Genomic DNA, 27,691 nt, shown 5'->3' with positions numbered 1-27,691 from the left:
TTTGAAACATGTTGTGACAAAAGAAATACATATTTTCAAAATATATCCTTGTGTGTAATAAATTCTAATTGTTTTTATTTTTGCTTAATTAAATTCTACTTGCCATTTTAATTCAGCTCAATGAAAATGATGAAAGATAATTATTTTGCCAGGAAAAAGCTTTACGTATGTTGTTAGATGGCTTAGAAGGGAGTATGAGATATTAAAACACAAACACAGAGGAAGGATTCAGCCTTACCTAAGATATAATGGACTGGTTATTTCAGATCTAATAACCAGTTGACCTTGTTATGGCAGTGATTTCATATGCAGCGCCAGTAATTCTAGAATGGAGTAGGCCTTTTAAATATGTTCTCCATGTAGTGGCTCTGGTATACATACGGCTGACTTAGAGGGGGGGAGAGAGAGAGAGGAGAGGAATGACTCAATTTGTTACATTTGAGTATTTGCAGGAATTTCAACTTCCATTGATGTGTCAAGCATTTGTGCATTTTGCACTTAGTTAATGAATAAAAATATGAGTAGATTTCCAAGCAGCAAATGGAATAAGTCAGTCTTGCCATGGCTCTGATTTCTTTACAATGTCACTGTCCTGGATTTCACACCAGGATAAAGATGCTATGAATAAATATTATGGGCAAGAAAGCACAAAATACAGGGGGAAAGAGGATTTGCCTTGTGGGCTCTTAGGCACAGTGTGAACACACACACACAATCAGGCATGTGGGCTTTTTTTATTCCCTGTAGGATATGAATAAACTGCTGTCAATTTTTGTGAAGCTCTCTGTGTAGCAAAAGATCCTACAACAAACTTCAGTAGCTGGCAGGTTGCAGATTTGCTTGCTTTAAGTCCCTGTTTCTTTGTCCAAAAATCTGTTTCAGGGAGGATAAACTAATAAAGGAATGCCAGTACTTTATGTTGTACAGCTCCTTATCTGTCACATACTGAAATTACAATACATTATGTTGTCACTGCAGACTGAACTGTATATTCCATTACAACATAGGTGATGTGTAAGGCAATAATTAATTAGTAAAAGCCAATGGGGATAAGAATTGAAAGACGAATGGAGATTATCACAAACAATAAAAGGGAAGAAACCAAACTGAATGTTGGAAGTATGGCTAGAGGAGAGATTTATGATTAAGAATTAAACTATGGATATGTCCATCTGGCAACTATCGATGTTTCCACACTGATGCTACAACTGGAAATTTAAGTAGTATTTCAGGGGAAAGAAAATGCCCAGTTGTCCCAGCCCAAAAATGGGGTGCTAGCCGAGCAAAGTTTACATCCATATTGGTTCTGCAGCAGTTCCCACTGTGTAGACAGGAAGAACATCAGCATGTGCTCTATACATGTGACCAGATGCAATGACTTTGTGAGTCTTAAGGAAACCATCTTAAGGGATTTCAACCCAAAGAGCCAAGAGGGCTCCAAATGCTGTAGAAAGTCAAGGCAGAGACTGTGGAAAATCATAAGGTGTTTATACCTAGTGGCCCATTCACTGTTCAGTTATTGCCAGCTGCAGCCTTCAGAAGTAGCCATGGGCAAAGTTTTTTTGCTTGAAGAGAGAGAGACTAGAATCACTCTGACAAAATGTTAGATATCACGTTCCTCTCTGTGCTCCCTTGCCATTATACAAAAACCAAAGTCTTCTTGTTGTTGGAGACCATTTTCCTTTCATTATTCTTCTCATAAGTAAGAGGCAATATTTTAAAATATTTTTGAACAACAGTATTCAGTTTGTACAGTGCTGAGAAACTAAACCTGTGAAAATGAAAGCAAAACTACCAGTTTAAGCTCTCCCCCTCCCACCCCCAGCTTTGTGTGCCTTTAAACTCAACATTTCTCCAGGATCAGTGTAATTTAATTGAAATAGCTCTGCATGTGTAAACAACTCCTTTGTTTAAAGAAGATTCCGCTGTTTAGCGTGCCTTAAGTAAATGCTGCCTTTTGTTTGTCTGTAAAACATTTGATTAAATGTACAGGCTAATATAGACAGCTTAGCATTCCTCTAGTGGGCTCTAAAAAGTCTGAAGTATATATCTCAGCATCAAAGCATAGACCCTTGATGCTCTCAGTAAAAAAAAAAAAAGCTATAGTTTTCTTATCACTGGAAATAAAGTATCTATTTTCAGTCTTTTCAATGTCTTTGATAGCTTTCCAAGTGCATTAATGAAGGGTCAACAACAGTCTTACCTTTAAAATGGTTCACACATCTTTGAGTGCCACATTTTAAAAGCAGGCATGTTTGCAAGCAGGAACTATACTTCAGTTTAGTAGTGCTTATAGAAGAGGGAAATTCCTGGAGATTCGGAGGTGGAGCGTGGAGAGGGTGGGGCTTGGGGAAGGGAGGGACCTTAGTGGGGTAATGCCATATAGCCCACCCTCCAAAGCAGCCATTTTCTTCAGGGAGCTGATCTCTAGAGGTTGGAGAGCTGTTATAATTCGGGGAGATCTCCAGGTCCCACTAAGAAGTTGGCAACCTAATTGCTTACATCTTAAAATATTGTACTTTTAGAGCCAAGGTGATGTCACAATAAACACGTGACTGCTGCTGAATACATTGATTGTGTGTTTGGTTTCCTCTCTCTGTAACTTCTAATACAGCTTATCTATGTTTTGATATTATGGCATTCTGTATTTCCATGTCCCTTACCAGTGGAAGCAAATAATGTGGAACAAGGAAGGGAAAATGCAAAATATCACAATGTTAAGACACAGTTAAGTTGTACCAGTATTATGAGAAGACTAGATACAAAGTTCCCCTTTCTGGTGGCAGCCATACTTTTGGCCCCTCACTTGCTTTTAAGGTGAACAGATGGTTTTCAGTATGAGGAAGTATTTTCTGTGTAGGAACAGTATGATGATAGAAATGGCCACTAAATTTGCTTCAAAAACACGCAGTTCTTAGGGCAGGACAGGCTATATATTGGTTCATTCCAAAACATGGCAGTATCCCAACCTGGAAATTATTCATCACAACACCTGTATATTGGCATGAATTCAATTAAATAGCATGAGATGATGGATTCAAGGTAAAGCGATATGTGTAAAACACCAAGTAGTGTCATCCTCCTGTGCAACTGAATTTAAATGCATTTTCCATGTAGCCAAGATGTGTGAGAGCACTCAATCTCCATTTCATTTTAAAATAAATGTAAATGTTTAGTCCCTCTGGGTACTCTGAAGAATTATAAATATTGCCCTGATTCAAACATAACTCAAACATAACTCCATAGAAAGCCATTTTCTGGACTGAAGGGTTTTGAGAAAAGAAATGTGATTTAGTGTGGGGATCTGCAATTGGAAATGACAGAAAATGCATGAGTGGATTTGCAGAAGGTAGTGTGGATCTGTTTATGGTCAGCACACATCATTGCAGCTGATTCAAAACTGGTTTTTAGTACATGAGACGAGGCGTATGTAGCTGTGCTTTAGTTTAGAACAGTATCATCAAGCTTTGCATTCAAGAGCAAACGCAGAAAATGAGCCAGTATTGTTACTTTCTTGTGTTACTCTTCATTTAACCATCGTCTTGAACAGAATACACAACTACAATACTAAAAAGGTTTAGAAGTCTGGCAAGCTATCACCACTATCAAGTATTTTGCAACCTGTAGAGTCATTCGTTGATCCCAAGCACTTAACAACCATGAGACACTAGCCTCTACAGAAGTGAAATTCTTTCCAATCAAAGGAAGTATCAGCTCATTCCTATCATCTAAAAACCAAAGATATTCAAAAGGAACATGGCCAGTGGTATCAGTTTTCACTAGCCCACAGGCACATAACCTATCAGGGAATGAGGGAATTGTAACTTTGTAGTAAAGAATTTTTCTCAATGACTTGCTAATGTGTAAGCCAATCAAAATTTCAGACAGGCTTTATTTAGAAATTATGTATACAAAAGTCTGGTCAAGCCAGGTGATTCCCATTTATATTAACATGAATCAATATAGCTGAAGTAGTAACAGTACACTTTGTATTCATGTGAGAAATAGAAAGGAAAGAATCAGATTTTTTCTCTATTTAGGCAATGCTGGATGTTGCTGCAAACCAGGGCTGGTTGGTAACTGCTCTAAATATAACCAGTTTGATACAGATGCTTATTCAAGGACAATGGAAGCATGAATCTACATTGCTTACTATTCCTAATGTGGAAAACCATCATCTTTACCTTTTCAAGTATGTATCTGCTATTGTGTTGAGAATGTTGATATTCATGTACCATTAGATTATTAAATGGCAGGTTCTATTCTTGCACTTTGTATGGTAACCTTTTAACTACTGTTAAAATTCATCCACCCCTCAGGCTCTCAAATACTTAGCATATTTTGCCTTCCAGGGATGATAATTTAAAATATTTGAACAAATTCGGGATGGTCCTCTGATTCCTATAAAAACGTATGTTATAATTAGAGATGGGCACAAACTGAAATACGAACCAAAGTTCGTGGTTCGCAAACTGATGGTTCGTCAGAGCCCATTTCTGACAAACCACCACATACTTTAGGCTGGTTCATTTGGTTTGTTTTTTGGTTCATCACTACAGACAGCCTGGCGCCGATCAATCAGTTTCCTAGGCAAGGGTATGGATTTCCTGCAGGCCTTCTGCTAGCCCAGAAGTGGCCTTCTGCTGACCTGGAAGTGACAATTTGCTGACCTGCATGTGACGTTTTCATGAACCAAACAAACTAGTTTGCAAACCGGGGCAGGTTTGTTAAAGTTCATGGTTCGTGAAATGTAATGAACCACAAACTGCACAGTTCGGGTTTTTTCCAGTTCATGCCCATCTCTAGTTATAAATTTCTCCTTAGAGGTGGTTGTAGAATAAGAAGCAGGGGAGAATTATCCAAAGTATTTGCATAACTAAAATGTATAATATATAAGACCTGCTCTACATGCCTCCCATAGTGGAGGTGCTTCACCTACCTCCTCTAAAACCACACATATAATGTACGCCAAAAGCAAACACTCGATTTTATGAATAACTTGTTCATATGATCTTCCCCCTCAGTCTTGGACTTAATGCCTGAGTAGAAATTTTAATATGGATCTCTCCATGTTAAAGACTTGGATTTAACTGAAAATCCATACAAACAAAGTGATTGATGTTGCTCCAGGTTGCTGCTGTTGTTGATATAATGGTTGATAATTATCGTCTTCATTCTGTTTCATAAAAATTAATATCCAAGAGTTGAATTCCTGCATATAGATGAAAATTCTGAGCACTTTGATTCCGCCTCGAGCAAGTCTCTGGACACACAACATACAAGTTTTTAAAATAAATAATCATGTTATGAAAATATCTTCCCATTCTTTTCTAAATAATTTGCCCATAATACATTATAGTATTTTAATGGTATTCTTCAAAGAAGAATGCTAATTGAAATAAATAGACCACTGTTATCCATCTTGGTTATGAATATGTAAGGATTTGTGCAGAAGATTGTCATCTTGTTAATTTTAAAATGTGAACTGAAATCAGTAACATTAATCTACATGGTAAAGATATTTGCCTCCTTATTAAATCAGTTTAAAACAAGAGGGTTACTGCTTAATGATCTTTGACCTAGGATTGTGGTACAAAATAGTCTCATAATTGATCCCATGTTTAAACTATGTAGTCATTGGAACTTTGCAGCCTGGCCATTTTAGTTTCATTAATTCAAAAGCTAGTGCTGTCACCAGCCAAGAGAGTGTCCCACTACAAATAGGTTAAGGCTTAACCTATTCTTTTTTTAAAAAGTGCTTTCTTTTACCTTCTCACCTTTCCTTTCCCTTTTTTCCTCTTGCATTCCTGAGTTTTAGATGTTCATTGGATATGTTTGTTGTTTTTCCAGGAAATGGAACCAAAGGAAAAGTAAGAGCAGTTATCAAGGGCCTATCGAATGTCTTCCTGAACTGATAGCTGCATGCAATGGGAAAGAAAATATTTTTGCTTCCATTGTAGACCATGATTTACCTGCTGCACATATTAAACAGGTAATATTTCTGTTGTGTTGTCTGTATAATGCTATTGGACACCAGATCTATTTGCTGCTTTTGAAGAGCAATTCATGATACTTCAATATATATATTTGTAACCAGCTTAAAAATATATTTGATAATTGGCAGGAAAAGTACTAGTTTATTCCAGCACTGTTGCACAGTTTAAATCCCCATATCTTGCATAATTTTGACCATTAAGTCAGCCCTGGGGCCAAAAATTAGTTGTCAAACCTAGCCATAATTACATTAGGCAGCAAGTTCACATAGATTCCAAATGGATTGGCTGCTCCCACCACAGTTTATCTTTGTTTCAAAAGCTGCTAGTGCCCATGAACCACTTTTGTGTACTATGTGTTCCATTCCTCCAATTATTTCTCTCTTTTCTGCGGAGACAGCTATGTCGCATACATCTACCCAGGATGTGAGCATGTTATGAAGATATCCTTGGAACTACATTCCAACCTTACAAATATTCTGTTTCCACTTTCACATTCTGTAATATTAAGGCTGTGGACTCTTAAGGATATAAGGATTTTGAAATACATTGTCTTTACTGTAACAAAAACAAATACAGTAAAAATTAAAATATGGCAGGCCTAATACATTCTTCACTACAGATGTTTGCTTGTATGAGGTCCATTGTTGTTTTCAGGCCAATGAAGGTGAACTCCAGTGTGCCTTTTGCAGTTTGGTTTGGCCCACAATAGCTGCTATACATAAATGTCTCACACCCACAGTGAAGATGAAGCGGCTGAACTTAGATGTGAATGTGTGTTTGTAGTACATTTGTATCTTTTGCATTATATGTGTGACTGCACACAGTTGATATTAAATTTCATTTAAATAAGATATGATATGTTATAATACAAAAAAAAATTCACGTATTAGTTTAAGACGGTTAGAGTGGCTCCTCAGTAGAACACTGAGGCTTCCTCACAGGGTAGTGAGCTCTCCTTCCTTGGAGGTATTTAAGAAGCAGCTAAATGGCCATCTGACAGCAATGATGATTCTATGACTCAATATGTACACAGATCAGGAGAGGGATGGCATGAAGAGATGAGCCAGTGCTAGGCTTTCATAGCTCTTTCTTACATGCCCAGGATAATGCCGATCACCACTTAAGGGTCAGGAAGGAATTTTCCTCCAGGCTAGGTTGACTGAATCTAGGAGGTTTTTTGCCTTCCTCTGAGCATTGAGCAGGGGTCACAGAGGGAAGTGGGGTGGGAGATAGCTGTGAAAGTGCTGCATTGTGCTGGGGGTTAGACTAGATGACCCTTGGGCATCCTTCGAGCTCTCTGTTTCTATGTTTCTAATACTGATGTCTAGAAAAATGATTAAATACAAGCACCCTGGAGTTTGCTTGTATAAATGGGAGAAATCTGTCTTCTACTTTTTTTAAGGTGAAAGTAAAATTGCAGTGTAAACTATTATGGGTGATAAAGTATTGTTATAAATTGAAACATTTTCTGGATTCAAGAATGTTGAGTTAAATTGCAGGTTCACTTAACACTAAACACGTTTTCAAATTTTCTGTTAAATATTCTTGGTGACCAACCTAAAGATAAAATAAAATGTCCTTTGTTTGTCTCATTTCTGATAACCTAAAATGTGGCTTTGCAAACAAAAGATGGCCACTTTAATCCCCTTAACTGACATCTATATTGTTATATAAAAAAATCATCGTAATTTTTATCAAATATGTCTTTAAATCAAAACAAGACCTCCCTTAAAACAAATTCCAATCATAATACACGTTGACTTCAGTCCAAGTTGTAGATGTGTTGAAAAATTAGAACATTGTTATAATTAGTTCAGGGAGAACTCAGAAGTAAACTAACTTAATTTATTTGCATAAATTGCCGTTCTGTTATCTTTAAAACCAAATGCAAATTGGCTCCGTCTGATACGATGATGGTTATTTGGCTCAAAAGTGCTTCAATTTGCGTAGCAATCTGGTGTCGTCTCTGCAGTGAGGCGATCCCAGGTAACATACAAATCCTGAATTATTCCAGAAATTAGTATGTTTAAAGCATCAATTTAAGTGCTAATTGCAGTAGTAATGAGAAAAAGCAGTACTACTGTGAGATTTGCATCTACTTCCCCATCAGTATGCCTGGAACGGTGGCTGACTGGCAGAGGATTTGGCTGCTAATTAAATAATTGTATGCATGGCAGTGTTCTCGTCTGATTCAATAGATGAAGATTAATCCTCAGATAAATATGTTTGGCTGGTACTGAAATGTTTTAGCAGTTTCTTTAAAAATAGCTTTTGTGTATATGATGCATCCATATCTTTGTACGTGTGCGTGTGTGGGTTTATGTTTAATATGTCAATAGCATAAGCTATTCCTACAGTTCATATATGTTAGCAAAATAAGATGCATAATACTATAATTTTTTAAAAAGAAAACTCTGAATTGAGTTTCAGATGGGTATGCCAGTCATTTTAAAGAAAACCGTAATGAATGTACAAAATAAAAATAGCTCATAAATCTTTTGCCACATTGCTACATGTTTTGTACCTGCCACATAATTTTACTGAAGGACATTATAAAGATAAGATCTTTCATGATTTCCTTCAAAACTTACCACCAAACCAATTGAAGAAGATCCGCCCCACACAGAAAAAAGGAATATGAATAAGCTGTAAAACTGAACCTAATCTCAATGTGTGTGCTTGTCTTGTACAGTGGGGACAGCAACTACAAGAGATTCCAATAAGGATCTTCCTCAGGTGCAATGGGTCAGGAGATGAATAAATGCGTCCTGTGTGCCATCCAACCTTCTCTTAACTTCAGGCATTCAGGAGGACTGGAAAGGGTTACAGAAGGCTGCCCAGACCTCTCATTGCTCTGCCTGCACACATTCCTATGTACAAAAACAGGTGGTAGGAAGCCCTTTTGGAATCTTCCATGCACAGGCTCTGCACCACAGATTTTCTGGATATAAACTTAGACATAAGGAGACGGCTAGTCAAGTTCTAATACATTAATGAAAAATATATGAGATAGTGTGCCAGTATAGGATGCTTGCATGTTGCAGCAATGTTTGTGTTACTATTAAGGTATGGAAGTTAAATTGTGCATAGAGCCAGTGTTGTATAATGGTTACAGTGACAGACTAGGATCTAGAAGACCCAGGTCTGAATCCCTGCTCCACCATGGATTTTTGCTGGATGATCTTGCACCAGTCACATACACTCAGCTTCATCTACCTTTTAGGGTTGTTGTGACAATAAAATGGAACAGAGGAGAACAATGTAAGCCAGTATGAGTTCCCATTGGTGAGAAAGTCAGAGTATTATGAAGTAATAGTCATGAGCAGTTACACTTTTTTGAGGTGATGTCTGAATATCATTGAACGTTTGTTTCAGGCCTAGAAACATGAAATTTAGAAAGAACATTCCTTTCATGATGTAAACACCAACTAAGAAGGGACTTTAAGAAATTCACCCCCTAAGGAGGTAAAAAGGGGTAAAATGTGTTTTCCCATAGGGATAAAGCTTCCCTGTATGGCTGGCAGGCTGTTGCGTGTCCCCCTCCCCCCCCCCAGCCAACTGCCAACTCAGCCACTCCTCCCTGATTGGGCCAGCCTTTCAAGGTCATTTATATATGCAATTTGATTGGTCATCACCCCAACATTCTAAACAGTATGCAGTTGCTATTGAGAGTCATTGAATGTGTCCTGAGGTAAAATACACCTCCCAGTCTTCCCCTCTAGGCTTGCCAAGCTCCCTGTGGGGCCTGGTTTTCCTGTGTGGCTGGCAGCCTCCTGCCTGTTCACACTCCTTTCTCCCTGATTGGTCAGCTGTGGAACTCTGTGTTCTGAGCTAAAAATCAGGTAAAGGAAACTGCAGACAGTTGAAGAAAGATGGTACAAGACTCCTGAATAGGGATTTTATATACAAGTCAGTATGGCAACTGAGTTTTTAAATGTTCACGGGAAGATGGTACACGACCTTTCTAGGGGCCATTTCAATGTGAACCTCTCATATGAACCTGCCGAAGTGGCCACCACACCACCCCTCCCTCAGTCCAACTCCACCTCACACCTCTCGCAGCCATCACCTCTTACTGCCGCCAAGAAGCCTCCTGGCAGACATTATGCAAGATACACCAATGCTAAAAGGAGGAAGCAACTTAGAGATGTGGCAAAGGAATATGCACATTGTACTCCTGTGGTGCACCGAGCAGCAGTGGCCAAGTACCAGCAAGATCACCCCAAGATGCACAGAGCAGCAGAGTCTCTCTGTGAGCAAAGCAGTCCTGGAAGACGAGCAGAGAGGTGCTCACTTCCATGGAAGGTCAAGGCTCACTCAGGCATGGCATATGATCCTTCGCTACCTTCAAGCTGCCTCTTAACCTCATTCATGCAGAAACACCCCTGTTCAGCATCTCAGAACAAAGCAACATGGCCCAAGTGCTGTGGAACTATAAACTCATTGTTTGGGATGAGAGTACCATGGTGCATGAGGAGTGTTTTGAGGCACTGACCGTAACCCTCAAAGATGTCAGGGGCAATGAGAGAGTGATGGGGAGAGTTACCATGCTGCTGGCTGTAGACTTCTGGCAGACTCTGCCAATACTCCTAAAGGGAACTCGAGCTGACAAGGTTACCATGTGTGTCAAGGCTTATCTGTGGCCCCTCATCAGGAAACTCTAAGAAAAGAACATGAAGATCCACTTGAGAGGCGAGGTGTCCACTGGGGAATTCTCTGAACTCCTACTAAAAATAGGGGACAGAGTATCCCGAGTCCAAGGGAAAGGTGACCATCCCTGCAGGCCTGGGCACAATAGTGATGACCCTAGAAGACCTAACAGCCACAATATACCTTGATATCACCACTATCATGGAGAAATCCAAGGACCGTGTCATGGTCAGGGCTGGGGTTCCCGCTTGGGCGGGCACTGGGCTGAGCAGGGGGCAGAAAGCAAGAGTCCAAAACGCACCGGGGTCGAGAGCCAAGGAGTCTGTCCGTCAGGGGAGGGTGAAGCTTCCAGGAGCCGAGCTGCTGGGCTCTAGGAGTGGTGAACGACGTTGCTCCCATGCTGGGCTCTGCCCAGCGTCTCCCTTATAAGCTCAGTGTGGCATAAGGGAACGAGACTCAGGTGCTTCTCCTTCACTTGATTGCCCCGCCTTGTCCTCGGCGTCCAGCTCCACGCGTTGCTGCGCTTGCAGGCATGCACTCTTCCGTCGCTCCCAAACCGCCTCTTTTGCTCGAGCCTTCCGCCTCACCGCCGGCTCGCAAGGCTTGGCTCTCCGAGTCGCTGGTTGCTCCTCCTCCCTGCGTGCCCCCTCCTCTTGCGCTGAGGGACCGGGTTGCCCTGCGGGATCAGGTTGCACTGAGGGGCCGGGTTGCTGGTCGCCGGATGGCTCTTCAGCGGCTGCGGGTGGGTTTCCCATGGGTTCTCCCAGCTCCTCGGAGGAGGAGGAAGGATCCTCAGTGGGTAATGCGCCCAGACTACGCGGGTCTCCGACATACTGGCTGTGCAAGCGTGCCATTCTGACCCCCAAGAACGACAAGGCTGCCATCATTAATGAAACACAACTTAACTCCCTTTAAGGGACAGAAATGGAGTACAGATCTGTATCCCAGTCCAAGGGAAAGGTGACCATCCTTGCAGGCCTGGGCACAGTAGTGATGACCCTAGCAGACCTAACAGCCACGATATACCCTGATATTGTCACTATCACGGAGAAGTCCATGAACTGGCTGTGCAAGCATGCCATTCTGACCCCCAGATTGACAAGGCTGCCATCATTAATGAAACACAACTTAACTCACTCAAAATGGAGTACAGATCTGTGGACTCATTGGTGCAAATGGATGACGCGATCCACTACCTGTGGAGTTCCTCAACATGTTCAACCCTCCTGGCTTCCCAGTCCACAAGTTTTTCCTCAACATAGGGGCTCCAGTGATGCTGCTCCAGAACCTCAGCCCACCCAAACTCTGTAATGGCACCAGACTGCGAGTGAAAGCCCTCCACAGGAACATCATCGAGGCCTCATTGTTCACCAGCAGTGCTGCGGGGGGAGTCACTGTTCATACCACGTACACCACTCATACCATCAGATAACCTCTTTGAGTTCAAGAGACTGCAGTTCCCCCTCAAGGTCTGCTTTGCTATGATGATCAACAAGTCCCAGGGGCAGACACTGAAGGTGGCAGGAATTTACTTGAGGGAGGACAGCTTATCACATGGGCAGTTCTACGTGGCCTGCTCCAGAGTGAGCTCACCCAGCAGCCTGCTGATCCTAGCACCTGAGGGGAAAACCCCCAACGTGGTCTCCAAAGAGGTACTTCAGTAGAAAAAAAAAGGTGGTGCATATTTTTCACTTTATTTATGGCACTACAATCTTTTCCTTTTAAAATCTCTTCAGTAAATGTTACATTTCAAAATGCACTTCATCGGTTTTTGGCATCAACACGCTTCACTTTATTCAAACACCTTTATGAAGCTTGGGTACTATGCTATTATACTACAAAAACAACCCAAAAAAAACAACCCGCAAACCAAAAATGTTACATACCCATAAGTATTATAACTGGATTTAAAGTAGTTAAATGCCGTAGTGAAACACAGTTATCAAGCGAAACACAAGGTATCAGTGGCGTTAGGTCTACACCCAGCCCTGAGCAAAGATCCTACAGCATCTCCACAATGAATTTATGTTCAGAGGCTGGCCATAATAGATAGTGCCATAAGGTTCTGAAGGATTCTAACAGTAAGGCCAAGTAACTTATTCTCTGTGCCAGAGAATCAGCATCAGCCATTACTGCCCACTCATATTCATCACTCCAACAGCTAAATGCCTTCCCAAAAAAGAAATGTTGTACAAGTCCCTTAAAGGCTAAGAGAGAATCAAATGGGGAAACAGCAGGGCGGGGGGAGGAAGGAGCCTATCCTGATCCAAATTGGAAGACCTACAGCACTTCTGAATTTTGTTCCAATGGGGGAATTACTGCTGGCTTGCTGCAAACCCTCATGGTGGTCACATGCTAGATGTAACATGTCATTTGGACCTAAGACTTTAGCCCTGTACATATGAATGCTCTGTAAGTTGACTGAGTACAGAAAGAGAGAGATCAGACATGAGCACACTGCCCCCCCCCCCGTGAGGTCTCTGTCTTGTGAGCATGGTATCTACTTGCAGAGGCAGTTTCTAGGTGTATGCTCCTTCCTCATGATTGTCAATGTTTGAAAGGCAATATCAAAAAAAGAGGCGGTCCCAAGGAATAGAATCTATGGCACCACGAACCCAGTTCCCAGGAATAGTATCCACTAAACCATGAAACAAAATTCTAAACAGAATTAATGAGGCTCTCAAAATGCAGTTATATCAATGCAAAAATATCTATTCAATACATCACATGAAAACAGTCAATTCCAAACATATTTTAAGCATACAATGTAGATTATAAACCGTATAGCGTCACTTGTGTCTCACCATGTGTAAGGCTCAAAGTCTCCAAAAATAGTCACAATCCTCTGTTCAATATGTCAAGTCTTGTCCAACACACTGGAGAACAAGAGGCCTGTAGTCCACACGGGGGTGAGGAAACACTGCCGGGTAACGCCGTCCCTCTCCCTGTTCTGTGTCACAGGGAGCAAAGAGCAGGTGAGTGAAATGGCATAATCCCGTGTATAAGTGAAATTCTTGTGTCTTCTTATTCCCATCCGGGAGTTGGTCCACGGAGCGCATGGCGTCAGGGACTCCGGCAGCACAAGAACAAGAGAGTGGCCTTGAAACTGTTAAGATTTGAGACTGAGAATTTGTCTGTTCATGCATTGAGTCGTGTATTCTTGTTAATTACCTTATTAACTACAGAGCACCTGGCACTTTGTATTATATAAAAGAACAATTGATAACTTTATTAAGGACTATTTACTCTGGTTGTAATTATTCCATGGTGCAGGTTAAGGAATTGTGGTCTTGTAGACCAGTTCGCTGTGGGTTCAGTTTTGCCAGTATGGAAACAGGTCAGTAGGCAAAAACCAAAACTACTAAGTCTTTCGGCCATTGAACAGTTAAAAATATCAGCCCAGTTATTCAGGTGTTATTCAAAGAATTAATAGAATTGTTGAATAAGGTGATTTTTTTAAAAAAAATTCTGAAAAATTACTATGTAATAGACTATAGCAGTTGAAAGCTATTTTAAGGACATTAAAGATTCAACCATTTGGTTGCAATAAGCAACTTAGAACTGTGGGTAACTTTACATAAGAATTTGAACTTTTGGGTAATTATCTGAACTGATCCTCTGAACTCTCTGTGGTTTGCCTTATCACTAATTAGCACTTCACTGACTCACTCATTATGGATTATGTTGGGAAGATTTAATTCAGAATGTAATTATAAGTAGTTTTCAGTGGCTTATAGAAGAATACTTTAATCAGTAAGGGTAAGGCTTTTTTTAATTTGGACATAGAGTAATCTTCGAAAAGCATGTGTAGTACTCTTGAGGGGTTTTCTATTTGCTTTATTTGTTGGAAGTAGTTAAATAAGAGGCTAAGAACGGAAATATTTATAACAATTCTGGCAATTATATAAAAACAAATAAAATACCCATGGAATCTTATGAAATGTGTGAGGATCCCACCCTTAAACTCTGGAGAGCTCCATTGATGGTTCACTGGCAACAAGGTTTCACAGTAGCCATGTTTGTTTCCTTGTCTGTGACTACCATGACTTATACAGCTTTCTCACTGTTCATGGCAAGAAACCAGTAGGAACTCTTGGGAGGAGAAAGTTCTGGAGCTTGCATCTGTGCCTTTTCAGGATGGTGGACACCAACTAATATGTTCTACAGAACACCATTGTGTGATTTTATTTTTCACAACAATTGAATTCTTAGGTGGGAATGGCCTGAGTGTAGCAAGCTGGTTTAGTGAATATGTGTCCAAGCATGCGTATGTTTCTTTGCTTTAAGTCCAGATCTGGCAGCTGGCAACCTGTGAAACTCATTTAGACCAGGTTCTTCTTCGTGTCCTCTGGGCAGTCCCACATGAGACTGCACAGGCCAGTCGCAGCCATGAAGACTGAAAAGATTCTAGACTTTTCCTAAGCTCACAGTGCACTCTCTCTTCCTTTGGCATGAGCCAGCTCTTCCCACCTAAACTGGCATCCGACTGAGGAGGAGGGAGCACTCTCCCTCATTCTGTCCTTCATTGCTGTGGAGGTTAGACATCTTTGCTTTCTGCTCCAGGAAAATTACCTAAGAGTTGGTTTTCTAGTCACATGATCTGTTGGTCTTTCTCTGTGAAGAAAAATTAAACAATTACTTTCTTGATGGAGCTTTTTAAAAAATGCATTGAATTGAATGGCTATCTCAGAATGAACATGAATTGTGCCTTATTTGCTTGGGGAAAGGTCCCAATGTCTGTAAGGTTTGCAGACAGTTTACCATCAAGGCTTGGCATGAATGGGCTGCTAGACTTAAGGCAGCTATTTACAAAAAGATTTTGGGAGGTCCCAAACAGCCTCCAACATGTGGGAAACTTGAGAAGAGGTTTCATACACCGACTTCTTCAGCACTACCCATTCCTCCATTGGATCCAGCTCCCACTTCAGAGCCGAAATTAGTATCTGTTCCATCTTTGACATCAGAACCACCTTCTCCCCAAAAAAGCCAAGAAGAGAGTAAAGTATATGAGAAAACCTTCCCCTAGTCATAGATCGCCTCATAAGAGATGCGGATCCAACAGGGCACTTGGCTTGGATCTCTCTTCTACTCCGCCTACCCCTTCCCCTTTGATAAGGATAGTGGACTCAGATCTATCATCAGATGATAACATACTAGCAGTTCCTCCTGCTTTGCCCACACAATTTCAGGCTCATAAGAAAAGAAACAGAGCCACTCAGGGGCAGCCTAACCAAGCACAAGCATCTAACCAGCTCCTGGCCTTCCCTTGGGGACCTCTGCAGCAATTGTTCCCTTACTCACAGGCTCATTCTCCTGTGTATTATCTACAGTGGGGTCCATGGAACCAACATCTGTTCATGGCTCCTGCACAAGTGATGGTTCCCGTGGTTCTGACTTCTAGTTCTATGCAAGTTCCAACATCAGCCTCAGTGCTACTCACTGAAACTGAGATATATATATAGACCAGAGAGGCTCCTCCACTATAAGTACCCCCCTCGATTGGCTTCAGGCATACCAGAAATTTGAAAGATGTTATGGTACATTCAGACTTGGACGTGGCAAGACAAGTCAGCACTCACCCTGTTGGATTATTTAGGTGCAGCCACTGCCGTGTTTGCCCTTTGGTTATTACTGGTACTAACATTCCTATACCAGGCACTCACAATATCATTGTCAACCTTAAGGATTTTGTCACGTGTCAAACCCAAGGCGTGGTATATTTAATTATCTGTACATGTAACTTATTTTATGTGGGGAGTACTGTCAGGTCCTTAAAAACTAGGTTACTAGAACATATGTCACGCATCAGAACAGGTAACGTGGAAGCCCCATTAGTTGATCATTTCCTGTGGTTGAATCACCGGGAAGATTATTTTAAATTTATGGTTCTCTTCTCGGGTCAACAGGTTCCCTCTCGGTCTCTGCAGAAAGTTCTCCTTCAGAAGGAGTATTTCTGGATACACTGTCTGTGTTCTTTAAAACCTAAAGGGCTGAATCTTGAATTGAATTTGTCTTGCTTTCTATAAGTTTGATTTTTGTTTTTGTAACTTTGTGACATACACTGATGTATATACTGTATAGCAGAGCCTGTCTCTTTAAAGGATGTACTATTTGGGTGTTTCTCCTTTAGGGAGATTGCCAATTTGCCCTTCATAACGTGGGCATCTGGGAGCGGGTGGTGCTCCTCCGCCGCTTGATTCGGGCGGGGGAGTACACACTCCCACGTTTCTCCTCACAGTGCATATGTATGCTGAAGAAGAAAAGAGACTTTTCACTTACTGTGAATTTCCAAAGCTATTTCGACAGATGAACTCACTTGATGTATTATTTCGTGGAATTATCTGAGTGGACTTTTCACTGTTTGGACTCTTTTCAGTTTTCAGGAGCAGCGTGCCTGCACCTTTACGTTTCATTGTTTCACAGCTTTCTAGCTTACTAGCTTGAGCTTATTGCATGACTATTGTGTTTAATATTGCAATTGCATATTTACTGACTTTCATTACATTTCACTTTGTTGTTTGATTCTCGGACCTCCAATTGCAGAGTGTTCTGCCTTGTTGTTTCTGTACTCACTGAAACTGAGCACAGACATAGTTCCAATTCAAATGATGACCAAGAGCCAAACTACAGGAGACAATTTACACGAGGAGGAGCATGTGAAGGGAGTCGCAATGTTAGCTGGGAAGCTGTGTTTTAAAAGAGATCAGCTTTGTCAATTTCCCCTCTCTACCAAGCCAGGGAGATCCCTGCTCAGAGGGTGTGTTAATTTCCTCTTTGCCTCCAGAAGGCTCTGTCAGTTTCACCTCCCCTTCTAAGAGGCAAAGAGGAAACAAACAAACCCTCAGAGCAGATCTCCCTGGCTCTGTAGAGAAGGGAAATTGACAAAGCCTTCCGATCTCTTTTAAAACTCAACTTCCCAGCTAACATTGTGACTCCCTTTATGTGCTCCTCCTCCTGTAATTCGTCTCTTGTAGCTTAGCTCCAAGTTCCTACTAAATCTGAGTATGGTTCCGCTGTAGCATAGCATAGACCTATCTCCTCATGAAACCATTGCAATAGAGGAGCATTGCATCAGACTGTGCAGTGGGGGAGGGGGGAGAAAGTGGAGCCAAAGCAGTTTTAAGAAGGACTGAATTGAAAATTCTGGCTGCAGGAGGCAAAGGGGCTAAGGCAGGCTGAGAGAAGGGGGAGCAGTAAGTCACCACAAATTTACTGGGTTCTGCAATAATTTCACTTGGAATGGAGCTTCATTGCTGTTCTCAGTTCTATCAGTGCCTGCATAAAGTGCCTTCTGATCAAAGTTATTCTCAGTAGCAGGCTACTCTTCATTGAAATGAACTCAGATCTACCTGGAGAGAAGCAGACCTAGCTGAGGGAGGGGCTGTTCCCCCCATGCCTCCTCCTCTTCTGAATTTGTCCCTCCCCCACAGCTCTTGTCACTGCCCACCAGAAACAAAGGGTTAGCTGACATCCCCTGTCCAAATTATCTGTTGGGCATTATGACCTGAAAATCATATATCCCTTCACATTTTATCCTAAGTATTACTATGAAGTCTGTGTGTTCAGATAGAATAGCTGTGTATTGCACTCAGCTCAAATTTTTGAGAGCCAGTGTGGTGTAGTGGTTAGAGTGTTGAATTAGAATCTGGGAGAACCAGGTTCGAATCCCTACTCTGCCATGGAAGCTTGATAAGTGACCTTGGTTCAGTCGCACACTCTCGAACTAATCTATCTCATAGAGTGGTTGTGGAGATAAAATAGAGGAAAGGAGAATTATGTAAAACACCTTGGATCCCCATTGGGGAGAAAAGTGGGTTTTAAATAAAGAAATAAATAATCTTACTCTCCAAAATTAAAAAAGAGAAATTTCCTTATTCTTCGCTTCAAAATTTTGCTCTTCCATACTCTTTGAAATAGTATGTAGATGGAAAGAAAATATTGCAATATTTCTGAATGTATAGAATCAAAATTTCTAAAATGAGTTTTTTTTCAGCATTTTGTATATTTATATAGAATCTGAGGTTGTGTCAATTGTTATGTGTTTGTCTCTCTCATAGGCTTGGCACTTCTTGTCCCATTTGCCAGTTATAGAAATTAATATGGTTATTAAAGGCTATTGGGATGATACAGTTCAAGGACAGAATGAGGTGCTTGTCCCACTGTTTGCATCAGGTGCACGAGATGAGAAAAAATGGATCAAGTTACACGCCGATCAGGAATATGTTCTCCAAATAAACTTGCAGAGGTTGCATTTTGGATTTACTAAGGTAGAGTATTCATAGCTGTTCAGGATTTTTTTCTCAGCTCCTAACACTAGTTCCCAAGGGCCCTTTCCCACATTACTTTGGGATATGATAAAGTCACCATGACATGATTTTATCAGAGCAGATTTTAATTGGTATGTTGCTAGAAATTTTACATAACGAGGGTTATGTTGTGAACTCCAGTTTTCCCACCCTGTGTAGACAGTCACAGGAGCTGCACATGTGGCTAAGTTATCGATTCTCACTTCCCCTTGCCTGCAGTGAATCTAAGCTACTGTATAAATGTGGAAGCTTGGCTTGCCAAATGGGTGTGGCCTGTTCATGCAATCCCCATGTCTTGGTTGTGTGTACACTTGAGTACACATGACATTGCACAGGGCCATAGCCAGATCTCCACGTTTTGTATAGTGGAAAAAAGAAAACCAACAAACTGCCATCATTTTAGCTTCAGAGATGAGATAGAAATAGATTTGCATTTTATATGTGACATATTTTATGTTGCTGGAAAAAATGCCTTTTTACAAAATTACTACACCATGAAGTTAATCAGAGTAGTAGTCTCCAGAATGGCAATACCATTGGATTCTCAATGTGAACGTTCATTGTGCTGGATCCAGCCAGATTTTTTTTTCAATATCACCTAATTGCCCTCCTTACTGAAGCCTTCATCCCACATGACTTTTGTCCATGATTCCCAGCATAACCTTCTTCATAGTCAAAGGGAACCCCTTCCCTTTCAACCTGCAGAAAAGCTGTTGTATCCAACCCATTATGCTGTTGATTTCCTGTCAGTGATTTAAGTTTCTCTGCATTGTGCTGAGTATTGATTAAATTAATAACCGTTATATTTTGTTCTAAATCAGTAAGGGAAATACATCTATGTGATAAATTTCACAATACATGAATCTAGTTGTGGCCTTGCATGTGTGTTTCAAGAAGAAAAATCCTGTATACCTCACCAGAATGTTCACTTCAGAAAGAGCATAAAATAGATAGTAGCATCACTTCCTTAGCAAATAGGCTAGGGAGCAGGTGATCAGCACTGTAAAAATAAGTAAAACTGATAATCTGGTGGTGGAGTGCTTTGCATGTTGTAGCCTGTATATTGATTTGTAGATTATCTGTAGATTTTAATACTGAATAATTCCCATATTAGAGCACATTTCCATTGCAGTATCTATGTAGAGGGAAAGGTTACATAAAGTAGTTCCTAAGAACCAATAAAATACTTCATTGCTTTGTTCTGAAATAAAGACTCTTTATTTCTCCTCTTTCTGTTAATCCTTAGCATCCCAGGTTATGCTACTTTTTTCATTTGAAGCATCAGTTCTTTTAACTCTTCTAATCTTTTCCGCTTGTATTAAAATAAATGCCAATGATATCACATTTTGTATGTTAATTATTTTGTATAGGTCACAATGTTGGCTTGCATTTTTTTTTTCTAGACCAAGCAAGACAGCAAAGCAATTGCACCTCGATTTCCAAAAAGCAAAGATGAAGGGTGGTTTTTGATCCTGGGAGAAGTAGACAAAAAAGAACTTGTTGCTCTGAAAAGAATAGGATACATCAAAAATCAGAGTGCCATCTCAGTTGCTTTTTATACCCCAGAAGCTCCTGGAAAGTAAGATGATACAAAATGACAAATTCATGTCCTTTTGAAATTAAGCTTTTTAGGGAACAGAGATTAATGTCATTTTCTTTTACAGGTGTATCTACACATTGTATCTTATGAGTGACAGTTATCTTGGAATGGACCAACAGTATGACATTTATCTGAACATTCTACCACCCAGCACTTCAGCACAGGTCAACACAGAGATCTCTGATGCCTTAACTGACCTGGTGCTGAAATAACAGGGCCTGTATAGTCTCTTGTGCCAGGGTGTTCATTCTGGCAGAGGGAAATTGTGTTTGCCTTAGTGCAATCAGCATCCGGCTTCAAGACCCGAGAAATTGAAAATGACTGCTGTATTGACTCTGATAACACAAAGTTAGCCACGGTGGCCTTTTACCTGATAAGGGGTTGCTTTTTTTACGTTCATTTTGTAGGACTCTGGTGAAATGACTCTGTTTTCCTATTAATCTACATGCCACAATTGGTTTTGACAGATAAAAGGCAAGTAAACTTTAACTGGTAAAATTTATATTTTTCATTAGCCTTCATGAAACCACTATCACAGCCACATTCTGTGATCCAAAGGCATTAGTGATATATAAATAAGGAATCTGCACACATCTGAAGACTTCTCTGTACCAACTCCCACTCCTGAAAGAGGCAAGCTGTGGTTCAGCATAACACTTCAGTTGCATAGATTGGTTCTTTTACTTGGGCATTCAGTCCGTCTTCGAATCATGGCCACTGTGTATACAGTTAGCTACATGGTCTTTGTTTTTCTTTTAATTTATAAAAAATTAATATTGGAAATTGAACAAAACTGATGCTAAGGTACATTGCAAGGTCTTGTATTTAAGCCAAATGCCTGCAACAAAATTGTCATTTCAGAATTTTCTACGTAAAATGTATATGATATAGTAATAAAGTTCAACTTTTAAGCATCACAGATGTTTGAAAGGTCATTTTCCCCTGGGACTTGTGAAGAATTTCGGTATTACCTATACATTTAATCAGTTGTGGCTATAAAGTTAAATAAAAATGGTCCAAGGTAATATTTGGAACATCAAGGAGCAATATACATTTGATATTTGTAGGAGGACTAGCAGTACAGGTGAACGAGATACTGGCATATTTATTTTTTCCCCTAAAATGTTAAAGTACTGCTTCGCTTATTAGAGTGGCACTACCATTCCACCTCACATATGTATCCAGAGGGGCCAGTTGCACCTATAAGACTAACAAAATTTGTAGTAGGGTATGAGTTTTTGTGAGTCACAGCTCACTTCTTCACTGCCACAAATTTTGTTAATCTTATAGGTGCTATTGGACTCTTGCTCTTTTCAGTTGGTGGAATGGGTCTTCACTAGATAAGGGCTGGTGTTTACTTAGCAGAGAAGCAATGCTCTTCGGAGAATTCATTGTATTCGAACTGTCCTTCCACTAGTGCAAAGCATCGTGCAGGGTATTGCACAAGCAATTCCCCATTTTTCCATGAAGACTTGCACAGAAGTTTGCAGAAACTTGTGTTCTGCTGGCAGTACATAAGTTCCAGCCCATAATAGCATTGCTTCACACATTGCTTGGAATACAAAATATTTTCTCATTAGCTTTGGAATCCCACCATTTATATGTAACACAATTATAAATGCAAGTGTTTATTCTTAGGTACTGTATTTGCTACCTTGCAATGTAACCAGTATAAAACTTCTTGTGGTTTTTAGTATTCTAGTACTGAGAATGGGCTACATTGATTTGAAAAGGTCAGCATAAAGTGGCATGGCCCATTTAGACTCTGGGTGGTTTTTTTCCCAATCAAATCTGTTGTTATGTCCTAAATGTGGAGAAAGTTGAGGAAATTTGTCTAGTTATTTTAACAGTCATCAAAGGCCAACAAATAGTTTCTGTTGTACTCAGTTTGTATCAAAATCTACATTTTTAGGAAGACTGATACATCTTAACTCTTACAGATATACCTAGATGTGGCTTTGCAATGTTCACATTCCCAGAGCAAATGCTGCATGAGAGGTCAATCAATGATTATAACATAATTATATGAACAGTCACAGTACAACAAAGTAGCTTGTAACATGTATCCTAATCTACCTTATTTTATAAGTGTATGCCCAGTATACTGAGACATGGTGTTCAAATGTCTCAGGCAATAACATTCTAGGTGTTGATAGTGGATTTGGGTCTCAGAAGGTAGTTGCTTCTAGTCCACCTAGTTGTTAAATTGGTATTCTGAATGGTATGGCATTAATCTTAGATGGTGCTTGGTTTAACCATTGACTCTAGAGTGGCCTGCATAATTCAGAATGAAATTTGACTTTCTTCTTCAATATAAATAAATCACATATTCTTCAATGCATCTTTTTAAAAAATCTTGTTAAGTGTCTACTGCAGAAGTGTGATCAAATGTCTACTGCTGAGGTGTTTGTATAAAAATACATATTCTTTGTAATGGAGACCAAACTGCAGCATGAGTGGAGTCCACTTTTTCTCTAAAATAATTTCTAGGCAAACTTTTATGTATTCCAAATTAACTGGTCAGAATTGACAGTCAATCTCAATAAAATGAAAAGAAAAATTATAAACAAAGGAAAGGCCTCAAAATATGCCACATTTCTACTATGGTGTTTATATATGAGCTGTAGGTATGATGCAATTTTTTAACTGTTCCCAGTTAAATGTGGGCCAGAGACCAAGAGAATAGCAATTATATATCATATAACATGCATTTTTTAGAAAATTATGAGAGTATATTTTGTCAAGATAAAAGTTTGGATATCTAAGGACAACAGGATAAGAACTTGGGAAAAGATAGTGTAGCCTGATGATGAAAAGGTTTAGAGTTCTCGGAAAACGACATCTTACCCAACCTTCAGCCAAAACCCCAGACGCCACTTGGATACAAGTAGTAAAGATGAAAACCAAAGATTTTGAAAAGTCATTAGACAACTGAAAAGTGATCTCCATATACTGGAAAATGTCACTGAAATGTTGCCACTTAAATGGCACTGAGGAAAGAGAGAGAGAGTATCAGAAGATGTCTGTTTCTAAGAGTTTCCCTATTATGGATTAGAACTGTAAGGAGCATCATATGCTTGGCTTAAGATATTTCCTCGAGCAGAAATCCCATTGTATGTAACTTGTGCTATCACTAGATTAGTTTCAAGTGTTATGGTGACAACATTTATTAAAATTACACAGCATCTGTTGATACTCTGGAAAATCTCAATTATTTGGATCTGTGTTTTTATATGAAAGAGTAATGTATGGACCACTGAATTGGTGCTTTTGAAAGAAACCATGATAATGGTCAAATCCTAGGTCAGATATGCTACAAAGCTCTTTGTAGACAATACAAGGGTATCTCTTTGTGGTAAGAGAAATGACCCTTTCCATTCCAGCCCATGCATTCTAATTCTAAAATCATAGTTCACATCATTTTAGTGTAGACTAATTAATACAAAATAATATTGAATTAGATCCAAATGATGAAGTAGGATCCAATGATGCTCCTTGTGTCACAGAAGTCCTTCTCTGAGCAAGAGGTAGCCTTTGAATCCAACCCAATGATTAAGTTCTAATCATAAGACTTTTTAAGAATTGCTTGCCATTGGGAAGATATAAACAGAGTGTGATGGTGATAGCAATCTCTCATTTGTTGATACCATGTGAGCATACCACTCTGGTTCTTGCAGTGATTAATGCAGAATGTCCACATGTTAACAACCCCGATTGTGATTAGGAGAGTGCATCAATATGCAATAAGAAAAGTGCATCAATATGCAATGTGAACAGTGCAAAATGAAGACCAGGATACTGAATTACATATGAAACTAAAAACCTATTGTGGAGAAATGCCCTCCACCCCAGAATTCACCTCAGTAATTCAACCATTGGGGCTGCACTTTCTATGAAAGGCAACCTGGCTGTAGTCTCCTAGATAGCAGAAGGAAACCCTCAAGAGATGAGTCCATTTTTCTCCCAAACACAGGGCTTTCCATCTCTTAGTTATGCTAGTGGCTCTGACCAAAGCACAACAAAAGGTTTAACATCTCACATCTTGCTGGAATACACCTAAGGGAACAGAGACTTGGACAGCCAAATGGCTAGATAGTATTTACTTCTTGAGGAAGGAAGATCAGAATGACACCAGAGGAGGAAATAACTCCCAAAGGGAAGATGACAAATTCTCAAGACTTGAGGAAGAAGTCTCTTACCTTGTGGCTTGAGGTCAGCGAGCCACAAGCTATGAAGGACTAACTCTTTACCTAAGGACTCCAACTTGTCCAGCTGGCCAGGGACAGTGGGAGAAGTCCCAAACCTGAGGTAATGATGGACTTTTAAAGGCTGTGACTGCATGTTTTACTGTCTTATCCTAACAACATTGCTAGAATAAGCAGAGAGGTTAGGATAAAAGGACTGCAAGTTTTCATCTTTTTTTTCCAGCCTGTTTCAGATCATGTGTACTGATCTGTTCAATAAACTTACTTATATTTTGAATGTCCTAAGCTTAATCTCTCTAAACACACCATGTGTATTTGTTTTTTCTATCCAAAGAACAGTAAAAGAGAGCAGCAATGGGCAAGTTCACCATCCCTTGAGTTCAATAGCTTGAAATTGCAAAGGTGCAATTCATGTTCCTGAACTAGCTGGTGTTAGCAAAATGAGAGAGATGCAGCAGCCAAGTGGATTCTCTAAACAGGAACACAGGTTCAGAGTGCTAGATATATAAATCTGTTTAGCAGGAGATACCCTCAGATTTGCAGGTGGAAGTTTAGTAACCCCTGGAGTAAGGAAAAGGGACAGAAGCAGAGATGTGAGATGGCAACATCCTGAAACCAAGATGGAGTGAGTCTGTTCTTTCACCCCCATCAGTGAGTTATGGGAGCATTGTATCACCATTTTTTTTACTATGAACTTCTGAATCAGAAGTCATCACATGTTTTCATAAGGAATACCCCTTAATTGATAATATGGAACCCATATCAATGATCTCAGCATATAATGTTTTGATTTCTCATTTATCTCAGTCTCTCTGCACAAAGCCTGATTGCACAACTAAGAAGAGTAATAAGGGTGCTAAATTTTGGTTTACAGATGATTGCAGAGTACTTAAGCGCCAATTGCACAACATCTATAGCCAATTCCAAACTTCCAATGACCCTGCCCTCCTTTTCGGATCTTTTCAGGTTAAAAAACAGCTCCAAGAGAGTATGAAAAAGAAGAAGTTAAAGTTTTGTAACAATCAGTGGGAACAATTATACCAAGCCATGGTCTTAAATCTAAGAAGTTTTGGGCCATAATTTCAGGTACACTCCATGCAGAGCCTTCTCCTATGTCTGCTATTTCCTCTCATGTTTGGTTTCAATACTTTTCTGCTCTATTTCAGCAGAAACAAGATTGCCCTGCTAACTCATTTGATTTTTGTGATGAGGATTTACCTGACTGGTCACCAGTGACCCCTGACAAAATAATAGTTAATTGGTCAACTGAAGATTGGAAAAGCTCCCGGTCCTGATCTGATTCCCCCAGAGCTTCTAAAACTGGATCCAGAATGGTGGGCTGTCCCTCTAGCCTCTTTTTTTACTATGATCGACCAAACGGGTCTTATTCCAGATGCCTGGAGGAATGCAGTTGTGGTTCCGATCTATAAGAAAGGTGACCACACAAATCCTTCTAATTATAGGCCAATTAGCCATCTCTCTACCCTAGGCAAGATATACGCCAAGCATCTATTATCTAAATTAACTTCTTGGATGTCTCAGCAAGGCATTTTAGGCCTCGAACAACTTGGGTTCTGCAAGGGTAAATCCACACTAGATCACTGTACCACTTCAGCGCATTTGGTCAAAAAGCATATTAAATTTAGAAATTCCAAACTCTATGCAGCCATTTTAGACCTTAAAGGAGCATTTGATTCAATTGACAGAGAGCTATTGTGGGCTAAACTGCACCAATCAGGCATCAATAAGAGACTCCTCAAACTAATTGTAACGCTATACACTTCCACTACCTGCCAAATTAAATGCTCAACTTCAGGGGAATTAACATCCAAAATCCCCTTCAGCAAAGGAGTCAGACAGGGATGCATACGTGCCCCTTTCTTATTTGACTTAATGATTTTGCGCCCTTCTCAGTAGAAGAAGATTGTCACTTTCCTAAACTGGGTACTACCCACCCATTCTACTTTATGCGGATGATGCAGTACTACTTTCTTGTGCAAGAGTGGGGCTCAAACATCTGCTGAATAGATGCCTTAGCTTCTTCTCTACAAACAAATTACAGCCAAATTATGAGAAATCTAAAATAGTATTTGCCAAGTGTTGTAAAATCCAAAAATGGATATTTGATAGAAAAGAAATAAAGCAGGTAAAGCATTTTAAATATTTGGGTCTTCTATTTACTTACAATATGTCCTGGTTAAGCCATCATACATCGGCAATTAATATAGCTACCATTAGTGCATTAGCCATCTCACATTTCTTTTTCAATAGAAGCAATCAGTTTGTCCCAGCCGCGCTAAAAGTCTTTACGGCCAAAGTGATCCCACAGCTACTGTATGGTATTCCAGCATGGATAAGTGCCTTCAAGGCTGGTATTGAGAGAGTTCAATCCAAGTTCATGAGAAAAATCATGAGTCTCCCATGCTGTGTTCCATATGAAGTCCTTTGTTTAGAAACTGGCCTTAACATGGTAGAAACAAGAGCATGGCTTATATCAATTAAATATTGGCTACGAGTGCACTATAATGCATTTACCATCTCCAACTGGACTGCCTGCATGGAGAAAAAAATAACTACAATGGGCTTATCTTTAGATTCATTATTTATGCTCCCTTTCCCAAATACATATTTAATTAAATGCAGAATTTTGGACATTGAATTGCAAAAGCTCGCCAGCTCCGCTAAAAAATCCTGTTCCCCTTTGAATTTTGAGATCCCTTTAATTACTGGCTGACTGGCTCCTTATTTATCTGCCCCTTATACCCCACATACGCGCAGAGCATTCACACTTACTAGGTGCAGTTGCTTATGGCAGATATAATAAGATCACATATTCTGCAAGACTCTGTGCTTCTAATTCAAATTCAGTTGAGTCGGTTCCTCATATCCTACTCCATTGTTCCCAATACGCTGATATATGTTCTAATCTCTTAG

At 40.0% G+C, this 27,691-nt stretch overlaps 1 protein-coding gene across 1 annotated transcript in view; it reads left to right on the top strand.

Moving 5' to 3' along the window:
• The window catches only part of ASCC3 (activating signal cointegrator 1 complex subunit 3), a 362,388-nt gene extending 340,919 nt beyond the window's left edge, over positions 1 to 21,469 (top strand). The window contains exons 38-42 of the mRNA XM_054986845.1: positions 4,041 to 4,192; positions 5,851 to 5,992; positions 18,704 to 18,913; positions 20,356 to 20,531; positions 20,617 to 21,469. Coding sequence (XP_054842820.1) covers positions 4,041 to 4,192; positions 5,851 to 5,992; positions 18,704 to 18,913; positions 20,356 to 20,531; positions 20,617 to 20,764 — 828 coding nt within the window. The 3' untranslated portion in view covers positions 20,765 to 21,469. The remainder of the gene's footprint in view (positions 1 to 4,040; positions 4,193 to 5,850; positions 5,993 to 18,703; positions 18,914 to 20,355; positions 20,532 to 20,616) is intronic.
• Positions 21,470 to 27,691: the final 6,222 nt, after the last annotated feature.

Source organism: Eublepharis macularius, chromosome 1 (assembly GCF_028583425.1).
Source record: "Eublepharis macularius isolate TG4126 chromosome 1, MPM_Emac_v1.0, whole genome shotgun sequence".
In the NCBI taxonomy this organism is placed as follows: domain Eukaryota; kingdom Metazoa; phylum Chordata; class Lepidosauria; order Squamata; family Eublepharidae; genus Eublepharis; species Eublepharis macularius.
The sequence above is the reverse complement of the archived record's forward strand: the minus strand, read 5'-3'. Positions and strand labels throughout refer to the sequence as shown.